At 38.0% G+C, this 12,421-nt stretch overlaps 1 protein-coding gene and 1 long non-coding RNA gene across 9 annotated transcripts in view; one reads left to right on the top strand and one right to left on the bottom strand.

The window, feature by feature from the left end:
- Positions 1-12,421, top strand: part of LOC133641699 (uncharacterized) — a 526,583-nt gene that overhangs the window by 227,553 nt on the left and 286,609 nt on the right. The window lies entirely within an intron of this gene.
- reln (reelin) overlaps positions 1-12,421 on the bottom strand; it is a 391,417-nt gene that overhangs the window by 169,900 nt on the left and 209,096 nt on the right. For 7 of the 8 annotated variants that reach the window (XM_062035613.1, XM_062035610.1, XM_062035612.1 and 4 more), the window contains one exon: positions 11,143-11,213. In XM_062035613.1, coding sequence (XP_061891597.1) covers positions 11,143-11,213 — 71 coding nt within the window. Of the gene's footprint in view, positions 1-11,142; positions 11,214-11,677; positions 11,716-12,421 lie in introns of those variants that run through there. The other variant, XM_062035617.1, reaches the window with a different exon arrangement.

Raw genomic sequence — 12,421 nt, 5'->3', positions numbered from 1 at the left:
TCATTTACCACATTAGCAATGTATAGAGTGTATTTCTTTCAAGTTAAGACTAGTTTAAAGTTATCTTCATTGAAAAGTACAGTGCTTTTCCTTCAAAAATAAGGACATTTCCATGTGACCCCAAACTTTTGAACGGTAGTGTATATATATATATATATATATATATGTATATATATATATATATATATATATATACTTTATATTTCATAATAGGAGAAAAGAGTGAGCACTAATGGACTGGATTAAACCCCAGGCTGAAAATGTATTGCATCTGTGTGGACGTGCGTCTGGTTAGTGTTGAACTTGTGTAAATTTTAAGGTTCAACAATAAAAAAAGGTTGAAAAAAGGTTCTACTTCTGATTAATCACCATTAATTGTGAGTTAACTGTGGACAAAATGCGACATTAAATATGTAATTGATGACTTCAGCTGAAAAACTGGATAAACCCGGGGGTCTTGATTGTAAATGTGATTGACTTCTTGATGGTAAGCACCCAACAATAAACCAGCACTATGATGGCAGACAGCGTGGGTGGGTGGTTATGTCTGTTGGAGAAGAAAAGGTCCTACATCACTACTCTTCCGCACCGTGATCAAGCTCACCTCAATGAGCAGTGGCCTCTTTGAGTTATACGTCCCCCTAATAATCCATCTGGGTTGCGGTGTACTGGGCCGAGCCCATAAAAAGCTGATTTATTCTCCTGCTGGAAATGAGGCCCTGACGACGGCGGACGTCTGGCCGTGCTGTCAGGCGGTGGAGCTGACGGACGGCCGGCGGGGTCTATACCTGCAGTCTCCAGCATAGACCTCCTCATCGCCAGCTCAGCACTTTTTTAACACAGTGGACAAACTGAAACACTGTGCTGAACGCTGGCTTGAACTATCAAAATAAAACATGTTTTCTGTGTTGGGTAAATGAGTGTGTAGCAGGCATAGATCTAAGCAGGACGCAAGTGGAAAGGAATGAAATGAAGGTTGAATGGAAGGAGGATAGCCAGCAATGAAAAGTGCTCTCATCGCAGACTGGATCTAAGGTGGCACAGCAGGGAGGTCTCTAGTACCAAGCAGCAACAACAAGACAAGACTATATGGCACGCACGCATGCCATACTTGTTTGGTGGTAGCAAGGGTGTATATTGTAGCGTCCCGGAAGAGTTAGTGCTGCAAGTGTATTTGTTCTGTGGTGTTTATGTTGTGTTACGGTGCGGATGTTCTCCCGAAATGTGTTTGTCATTCTCGTTTGGTGTGGGTTCACAGTGTGGCGCATATTTGTAACAGTGTTAAAGTTGTTTATACATCCACTCTCAGTGTGACCTGTACGGCTGTTGACCAAGTATGCCTTGCATTCACTTAAGTGTGTGTAAAAGCAGCATATATAACGTGGACTGGGCCGGCACGCTGTTTGTATGGAGGAAAAGCGGACGTGACGACAGGTTGTAGAGGACGCTAAAGGCAGCGCCTTTAAGGCACGCCCCCAATATTATTTACGGGTCTCCCTATGTCTAGCATTAATTGATTGATTGATTGAGACTTTTATTAGTAGGTTGCACAGTGAAGTACATATTCCGTACAATTGACCACTAAATGGTAACACCCGAATAAGTTTTTCAACTTGTTTAAGTCGGGGTCCACTTAAATTGATTCATGATACAGATATATACTATCATATATACTATCATCATAATACAGTCATCACACAAGATAATCACATTGAATTATTTACATTATTTACAATCAGGGGTGTGGAGGGGGGGGTAGGATATGGACAGCAAGTAGTGGACATAGAGAGAGAGAGAGAGAGAGAGAGAGAGAGAGAGAGAGAGAGAGAGAGAGAGAGAGAGAGAGAGAGAGAGAGAGAGAGAGAGATCAGAAGGCATAAGAAAAAGTATCTGCATTTGATTGTTTACATTTGATTATTAGCAATCCGGGGAGGGTGTTAGTTTAGGGTTGTAGCTGCCTGGAGGTGAACTTTTATTGCGGTTTTGAAGGAGGATAGAGATGCCCTTTCTTTTATACCTGTTGGGAGCGCATTCCATATCGATGTGGCATAGAAAGAGAATGAGTTAAGACCTTTGTTAGTTCGGAATCTGGGTTTAACGTGGTTAGTGGAGCACCCCCTGGTGTTGTGGTTATGGCGGTCATTTACGTTAAGGAAGTAGTTTGACATGTACTTCGGTATCAGGGAGGTGTAGCGGATTTTATAGACTAGGCTCAGTGCAAGTTGTTTAACTCTGTCCTCCACCTTGAGCCAGCCCACTTTAGAGAAGTGGGTAGGAGTGAGGTGGGATCTGGGGTGGAGGTCTAGAAGTAACCTGACTAGCTTGTTCTGAGATGTTTGGAGTTTAGATTTGAGGGTTTTGGAGGTGCTAGGGTACCAGGAGGTGCATGAAAATTAATTATATTAATTAATTAATAATTAATTATAAAATTAAAAGACTACAGTTGGTACAAAATGCGGCTGATAGACTTTTGACGAGAACAAGAAAGTTTGATCATACTACGCCTATACTGGCTCACCTGCACTGGCTTCCTGTGACTTGAAGGTTTTACTACTTACGTATAAAATATTACACGGTCTAGCTCCAGCCTATCTTGCTGACTGTATTGTACCATATGTCCCGGCAAGAAATCTGCGTTCAAAGAACTCCGGCTTATTAGTGATTCTCAGAGCCCAACAAAAGTCTGCGGGCTATAGAGCGTTTTCTATTGGGGCTCCAGTACTATGGAATGCCCTCCCGGTAAAAGTTAGAGATGCTACCTCAGTAGAAGCATTTAAGTCCCATCTTAAAACTCATTTGTATACTCTAGCCTTTAAATAGACCCCCTTTTAGACCAGTTGATCTGCCTATTTTTTATTTTCTACTCTGCAGCCCTCTCCGTTGTGGAGGGGAGGGGGGGGGGGGGGAGGGGGGGGGGGGTACAGGTCCGGTGGCCATGGATGAAGTGCTGGCTGTCCAGAGTCGGGACCCGGGGAGGACTGCTCGCCTGTGCATCGGTTGGGGACATCTCTATGCTGCTGAACCGTCTCCGCTCGAGATGGTCTCCTGCTGGCCCTACTATGGACTGGACTCTCACTATTATGTTAGATCCACTATGGACTGGACTCTCACTATTATGTTAGATCCACTATGGACTGGACTCTCACTATTATGTTAGATCCACTATGGACTGGACTCTCACTATTATGTTAGATCCACTATGGACTGGACTCTCACTATTATGTTAGATCCACTATGGACTGGACTCTCACTATTATGTTAGATCCACTATGGACTGGACTTTCACACTACTATGTCAGACCCACTCGACGTCCATTGCATCCGGTCTCCCCTAGAGGGGGGGGGGGGGGGGGGTCACCCACATATGCGGTTCTCTCCAAGGTTTCTCATAGTCATTCATATTGACGTCCCATTGGGGTTGTGAGTTTTTCCTTGCCCTTATGTGGGCTCTGTACCGCGGAAGTCGTTGTGGCTTGTGCAGCCCTTTGAGACACTTGTGATTTAGGGCTATATAAATAAACATTGATTGATTGATTGATTGATTGTTGTCCGGGTGGAAATCGGGAGAAATTGGGAGAATGGTTGCCCCGTATGAGTATTACTCTAACTTTGCTTGTTCCTACTGCAGCTCTGTTAGTAAAGTACAAACAACCAGAGGTCTAAAGGGATCTGGAATTGCGTCATTGATGATGCTGCTAGAAAACCAGTCCTTTACTTGGTATGAAAACATGTCAGTGTGTGTCTGTATGAGAGAGCATTGGGGATTCCTCCGAAATTGAGGCTTTATTTTTAACATGTAAAGCGACTTTGGGTACTTAGAAAAGCGCTATATAAATCCCAGGTATTATTATTATTATTATTATTGCTGGTTGTATACTTTGGATACTGGTTTATCATCTTCAATTTGGTATCAATTATCCTTTTTGTTTGAGTGTTTCTTACATCCAGGTGTACACAAACTACAGTTAAATGTAAAGTTGTAAAATAATAGGAATAAGTAAGTTATAAGTTATCGGCATCGAAATTTGAATCAATATTTTGAAATAAGTTTGCAAATCTAAAAATGGGACAGACTTTTGAACGGCTCCTCAAGGTCCGGCTTCCTTCAAAGAGCCGTAAAAGCAACGTCTTGTGTACGTACATCATCGCTTGTTGCTCTACTGCCAGCTTCTTTCTATCGAGACCTTGAAGGCTAACTTTTTGCAAAACTTGTCCACTTTTTTCATTAGTGGAACGCTGCAGGGCCTTGGTACTCAAGTCACTGATGTCCGATGGCAATATTTAATTGAAGGGTGGAGTCACGCTCGACCAGGGAATCTCAACCTTGCGGATCCTCGGGCCATTTGCCCTCTAAAGTGGAACCCCAATTTATGAACTTAATTGGTTCTTGAACGTGGTTCGCAAACCAAAAGGTTTGCATAGTGAAGCAGAGTTCCCCCCCATAAGAATCAATGTAAACATGAATATTTAGTTCTCGCCTCGACATATATGTCCTTATTTTAGTAAAAAAATCAAAATTTTGACGGCACTATAGTATATATAAATATATATATATTAGGGCTGCAACAACTAATCAATTCAATCAATTAAAATCGATTATAAAAATAGTTTGCGATTAATTTAGTCATTGATTCGTTGGATCTATGCTATGCGCATGCGCAGAGGCTACTTTTTTTTAAAATTATTTTTTAAAAATAAACCTTTATTTATAAACTGCAACATTTACAAACAGCTGAGAAACAATAATCAAAATAAGTATGGTGCCAGTATGCTGTTTTTTCCCCAATAAAATACAGGAAAGGTCTAGAAATGTAGTTTGTCTCTTTTATCTCCGATTATTAATCGATTAATCGAAGTAATAATCAACAGATTAATCGATTATCAAATTAGTTGTAGCCCAAATATATATATATATATATATATATATATATATATATATATATATATATATATATATATATATATAAAGTATATATCAGAGGTGTGGACTCGAGTCACATGACTTGGACTCGAGTCAGACTCGAGTCATGAATTTGATGACTTTAGACTCGACTTGACAAAATGTAAAGAGACTTGCAACTCGACTTAGACTTTAACATCAATGACTTGTGACTTCACTTGGACTTGAGCCTTTTGACTTGACATGACTTGCTACTTTCCCCAAAACCTAAAGCTTAAAAAGTTATTTGGGAGCGCTCCGTAGCTTTCATTTTGTACGTGTCTGTCTATCAGCGTGTGTGCTGCGTGTCAGCGCGTGTGCTCTCAGTACAACAGCCAATCAAATGAGACCTACATTGTTTTCATCACACAGCATTCAGCCAATCAAATTGCAGGACAACAAATGAACAAGAGTTGTCAAACAACGCGCCAGTGAGAGAGATTTATACCAAAGTTGGTTTCGTTCGGGTATAAAAACTACGACTTGGTCTACAAAAAACGAATTGCCGTATGCAAATCACGCAGTTCGAATATTACAGACGGAGACGCAACAACTTCCAACTTCGTTCGACATTTGAAGTTGCACAAAGAAGGGTAAGTTTTGAATGTAAGCTAACGTTTATTGGCTAAGTAACATGACTTTTATTTGCTGTGTAGTTAAATCCGTGAGGCTGTAAACTCACTGCTAACGTCATAACCATAGACATCTTATAAGTAGACGCAGCATCGAGCGCTACTGCCTACTGGCGCAGACGAGACGCGGGGCCGCCATCTTGGAGTGGTGATCCGCTCCACTCAGTGCAATTCATTTGGCAGGAGCAATGAACTGTCAGCGCATTTAATTCATTTTACCTCACTGAATACCACTCATTTTCACGCGCTTTTTTGTCATACGTGTAGCTATGATAACGGACACATGTTTTATTATTCATAGTTTGCTTAACAGTAATATAATATTCTTATATGCTATAAGTGACCAGACGTCCGAGATCAAAACTGGGAATATAAACCCAGAGAAGGGGGAAAAAAACGGTCAGCTATTTTTAAGTTGAAGAAACAATATGATTACGTTATATATACATGCGTATATCCTACATAAACAATGTATGAATACATTAGATATCTATATATCTTATAGACTGTATCTCTGTTGCTGCAGCAGCAGAGAGTTTATTCTGTCTGGACACTTTGTATTGATATTTTGTATTACATTCTTCCCTTAAATGATCATGTTTACAGTGATTGTTATATATGTATTTTTTATGTATGTCGCTTTGGATAAAAGCGTCTGCCAAATACTTAAACATATATAAACACCTGAAACTCTTTATATCAGCTAAAACCAGCAATCTGTTTCACTGGATTCAGAATAAAACCAAATTCTGTTTTACCCAACAATGTTAGTATTTGAATATTGTTACTTGAAGACTTATTCCTGTTTACAATTATACTGTTAAGAAAGTATTGTCTTATATTTTGCCTAAAATGAGAATGCATCATAATCAGTGGCGGCTGGTGAATTTTGTTTTAGGTGGGGCTGAAAGTTTGTAAATCAAACCCCTGTAGGGGCGTCATCCTCCCCCAGAAGATTTATTTGTGATTTTCACATACAAATATTGAAGATCTTTGCTCCTTCTCAACTCTGTGGTAATGTTATTTTCATAAAATACAACCAATAGTACATTAATGTTAAATCTTACTTGTGAAAAGTAATCCCCCGATTCCTATTTTCAACAGTCCGCTCATTTGAGCAGGAAAACGCTGAACACCAGCCCGGCATCTTTGTTTTCTACCTGTCAACTGTCAGTTTAGGCTGCTCGCCGGCTCCTTATCACCACTTCAAGATGCAATTTGCTCGCGTCACAGCAACCAATTCTGCGTGTACTTACAAGATGTCTGTGGTTATAACATCATTTCAAACACAGGAATATGTTTTTGCGTCCACTGCAGTTTGCCACCTTATTCATACTTTTTGTCAAGTGATTTTTTTAAGCAGGGTTGCATGAGGTACCTACATAAAATGTTACGTTAGTCAATGTATCACACACAGTAACATAACGTTAGACGGCGGTCAGCAGCACAGCATATTTTAGCCACCTACAAAAAGACAAACATAGTCAAATAAAGGTCAGTTAAAATGTATACTATATTAAGAATATGTGTACATATTGCATAGGGCCCTGACATCTAAAAAGTACAACTCTGTTCATTGTTATGTTCATGTATTTGTTATGTTTTTCATGTGTACGCACACATAAACACACATACAGTATGAGATGAGATCAATGAGATAAGGTAAGAACAGAATAGAAACTGCTGTGGAACTAGTTACAATGCAATATGCCATGGAAATACAATGTTAACACTTTTGTACAAATAAGTACAGTTGCACTTGTTTTTGCAAATGTGTTTATTCTGTAAAGGAATGAGTTAAATGTTTAAAATTGTTTAAACTATTAAAATGACTGGTTAATAGTGCTATTATGAATTGCAATGTCAGTACTATTTTTTTTCCTGCTATTTCAAATGCACTTGTTTTAATAAATAAATACAGCGGTTTAAAAGCATACACAATCTGTGTAAAAATATTAGTCTGTGGTTAAAAGGACTTGAAAGGACTCGAAACTCAAAATGCAGGACTTGTGACTTGACTTGAGACTTTCCAGTCTTGACTTTGGACTTGACTCGGGACTTGCCTGTCTTGACTCGGGACTTGACTCGAGACTTGAGGGCAAAGACTTGAGACTTACTTGTGACTTGCAAAGCAATGACTTGGTCCCACCTCTGGTATATATATATATATATATATATATAAAGTATATATATATATATATATATATATATATATATATATATATATATATATAAAGTATATATATATATATATATATATATATATATATATATATATATATATATATATATATATATATATATATATATATATATATATATATAGTAGGGTTCTCCCGGTACCAAAATGTATTTTGATACTTTTCTAAATAAAGGGGACCACAAAAAAATGGCATTATTGGCTTTATTTTAACAAAAAGTCTTAGTGTACATGAAACATATGTTTATTATTGCAAGTTTGTCCTTAAATAAAATAGTGAACATACTAGACAACTTGTCTTTTAGTAGTAAGTAAACAAACAAAGGCTCCTAATTAGTCTGCTGACGTATGCAGTAACATATTGTGTCATTTATCTACCTATTATTTTGTCAACATTATAAAGGACAAGCTGTAAAAATTGAATACTAATCCACTTGTTCATTTACTTTTAATATCTGCTTATTTTCTGTTTCAACATGTTCTATCTACACTTCTGTTAAAATGTAATAATCACTTATTCTTCTGTTGTTTAATATTTTACATTAGTTTTGGATGATACCACAAATGTAGGTATCGATCCGATACCAAGTAGTTACAGGATCATACAATGGTCATATTCAAAGTCCTCATGTGTCCAAGGACATATTTCCTGAGTTTATAAACAAAATATGAATTTTAAAAAAAGGAAACAATATTTTGTGACAATAAAACATATCGATGTAATCATAGTAGTAGAAAATAGACCTGAATAGACCCGCTCATCGGCAGTGCGCCTTATAATCCGGTGCGCCCTATGGTCCGGTACATTGTCTTATTCACCACTCTGGAGTTGAAGGACTGCACATCTTCATTTATTTTTGAACCATGGGGAGGAGGCCACAAGTAAGCAAGAGGCCTCTTTCCTGTACACAAGCGATTATACTCACTCAGCATGGCGAGCGGGCCCAGACTGTCTGTCAACTGCTACTTAAGGCTGTCACAGAAAGTGGATATAAGCAGTGTATAAAGCATAAATCTCTGACAGCGAGCGAGAGAGGAGGGTTAAAAAGATGACTTCCAACATAAGCTGAAATTAAGCTGGCAATACCGGGCCTTAAAATATCAGTAGCTGCGGCTATGACTTTGGAATGTTATGCCAGTGGAATAAAAAAGTAATGGAAAAGGTAACTCTGTACGTTGTGCACTTGTTTTAACAGGAATTTGGTAGGATTGAGGATAAAAAGCAATGAGCACTTTATAAAAAAGTAGGGGTTTAATGCAGAAGCTTTTTTTACATAATATAATTGTTCAATGTAAAAAAAAAAACCTTTCACAACCCTTTTTAATCAAATGTAAATAATCAAATCAAATGTAAATAAACAAATGTATAAACTTCTTCTTATATTTTCTGAGCTCACTATGTTCACCGCTCGCTGTACATATCCTACCAAGTGAAACCTACACTGTTACTATGTCCATTTCTCTGATGATATAATTGTTGATGACTGAAGTATGCTGATACAACCCAACCTAACCTAACCCCCTCCACATCCCACCTCCCGGATTGTAAATAATTCAATATACTCTGATGATTAACTTGTGTGATGACTGTATTATGCTGATAGTATACACTACCGTTCAAAAGTTTGGGGTCACATTGAAATGTCCTTATTTTTGAAGGAAAAGCACTGTACTTTTCAATGAAGATAACTTTAAACTAGTCTTAACTTGAAAGAAATACACTCTATACATTGCTAATGTGGTAAATCACTATTCTAGCTGCAAATGTCTGCTTTTTGGTGCAATATCTACATAGGTGTATAGAGGCCCATTTCCAGCAACTATCACTCCAGTGTTCTAATAGTACAATGTGTTTGCTCATTGGCTCAGAAGGCTAATTGATGATTAGAAAACCCTTGTGCAATCATGTTCACACATCTGAAAACACTTTAGCTCGTTACAGAAGCTACAAAACTGACCTTCCTTTGAGCAGATTGACTTTCTGGAGCATCACATTTGTGGGGTCAATTAAACGCTCAAAATGGCCAGAAAAAGAGAACTTTCATCTGAAACTCGACAGTCTATTCTTATTCTTAGAAATGAAGGCTATTCCACAAAATTGTTTGGGTGACCCCAAACTTTTGAACGGTAGTGTATATTTGTACCATGAATTGATTAACGTGGACCCCGACTTAAACAAGTTGAAAATTATTGGGGTGTTACCATTTAGTGGTCAATTGTACGGAGTATGTACTGTACTGTGCAATCTACTAATAAAAGTTTCAATCAATCAAAGTGATCCCTTAGGATGCTGTGGCTGCAGTGTTGCTGTTGCAATCATATGGTTTTCCGAAAACTGCTTAATATTATCCTTTTACTCCGCGCGTGATGTACAGCAGTCCGGTACCGGTCCGTGGATCGATTGGTGGTCCGCACAAGAAATAAAAAAAATAAAAAAATAAAAAAAATGTTTTATTTTTTATTAAATCAACTAGGGCTGCAACTAACGATTAATTTGATAATCGATTAATCTGTCGATTATTACTTCGATTAATCGATTAATAATCAGATAAAAGAGACAAACTACATTTCTATCCTTTCCAGTATTTTATTGAAAAAAAACATCATACTGGCACCATACTTATTTTGATTATTGTTTCTCAGCTGTTTGTAAATGTTGCAGTTTATAAATAAAGATTTATTTTTTAAAAAATTAAAAAGCCTCTGCGCATGCGCATAGCATAGATCCAACGAATCGATGACTAAATTAATCGGCAACTATTTTTATAATCGATTTTAATCGATTAGTTGTTGCAGCCCTAAAATCAACATAAAAACACAAGAAACACTTACAATTAGTGCACCAACCCAAAAAAATTCCCTCCCCCATTTACACTCATTCACACTCATTCGCACAAAAGGGTTGTTTCTTTCTGTTATTAATATTCTGGTTCCTACATTATACATCAATATACTGTAGATCAATACAGTCTGCAGGGATACAGTCCGTAAGCACACATAATTGTATTTTTTAATGACAAAAAAATAAAAAATAAAAATAAAAAAATACTATAATTTTTTTACTCTCTCGCCCCCTCCCCAACGTTTACCTATTTATCACCTTTTTTTTTTATAAGGGGCGCCGGAAGTTGGCAGACCCATCAGCGATCCTTTTTCTGTCTCCCTGTAATGTTTATCTGATCTTGAATGGGCTTGTGCTGAAAATCAAATTAACCCTTGGGGATTAATAAAGTACTTCTGAATCTGAATCTGATCACATGAGCACATTCACGTTGCAGGAGAGCAGTCCAATTCTGACGTCGTATCATTAAACAGTTTGTAATGGATTGTGTGTGTCGTCATTCAGGTAAGTTGTGTGACTTTGTACTCACCGCCTTGTTCGCAGAGCTGCTGGGCCAGAGCATCCTTGAAGAGGATCTGTCCTCGATGTGTCGCTGTCGCTCTGAAACAATAGGAAAGAACACATGAGTGACATCAGACATCGACCGCCAAAAAAAGACTTAACCATACAAGAAAACACTTGACTCTTATTATTGAATTAGGTCCTAATGTTTAAAAAAAAAAAAAGGGCCGTATTATACACTACCGTTCAAAAGTTTGGGGTCACATTGAAATGTCCTTATTTTTGAAGGAAAAGCACTGTACTTTTCAATGAAGATAACTTTAAACTACCGTATTTCCTTGAATAGCCGCAGGGGCGTTAATTAATTTAAAACCTCCTGTCACTCCTGCGTTTACCGGAAACCGGCGGGATGGCCGTGCATGCGGTAATTATTTTAAAACCTCTTCTCACTCCGGCGTTTACCAAGAGGAATCCATAAAATTTAGACGTGCGCTTTGAGTGTGATGTAAGCATACCATCATGAAAAGCACATTTAATTAAAAAAAACGTTATTATGGTCTTACCTGTACTTATAAATGGAGTCCATTTGCAGCTCCTTCTGACCAAAAGCATCGATAACTTGTTTATAGAAGTCTTCATTATTTTCTTTTTTCCGTTTTAAAAGTCTCTCTGTCTCGATGGAGATCTTCCTTTAATGATTACCTCCTGCTTCCATTGAAAGTCCAGTTTAGAAAACTGTTTTGTGTTAGAAGGAAGAAAAAAAAAATCTCTTGCTGCGTGTGTTCACTTCTTCTGCAGTACCGGAAGTCGCAAGAAGGATCACTAGCACGGCAGCGCCCTCTACCACCAGGAGGCGGGAGTCATTTAATGACTTATACAGTATTTCACACACGCAGCTACGGTATATTAATAAAACATAGATGCTTACTGTTCTCTTTAACATACTGTACCGGTATTCAATAGCTTGGACCTTAAATCCTACTGAATAGCTCTTTATCTTTTTTCCTTTGTGCGATTGTAAACTACTGAAAGCAGCTTCCTCCATTTTCAAAATGAGGACAGATGCGTCTGCGATAATAAAATTAATATTTTGCGAAACGAATTTGATCCGGCTTCAATAATAAACCGGCGATAAGGCCAAGCATGTGTTAATTATTTTGAGAAACGAGTTTGACCCGGCAGTAATTCTAGACGTGCGAATACTATATTCCCTGCGCCAATTCAAGGAAATACGGTAGTCTTAACTTGAAAGAAATACACTCTATACATTGCTAATGTGGTAAATGACTATTCTAGCTGCAAATGTC

Source organism: Entelurus aequoreus, linkage group LG24 (assembly GCF_033978785.1).
Source record: "Entelurus aequoreus isolate RoL-2023_Sb linkage group LG24, RoL_Eaeq_v1.1, whole genome shotgun sequence".
In the NCBI taxonomy this organism is placed as follows: Eukaryota; Metazoa; Chordata; class Actinopteri; order Syngnathiformes; family Syngnathidae; genus Entelurus; species Entelurus aequoreus.
Note: the sequence above shows the minus strand (reverse complement) of the source record. Positions and strands in the feature narration are given on the sequence as shown.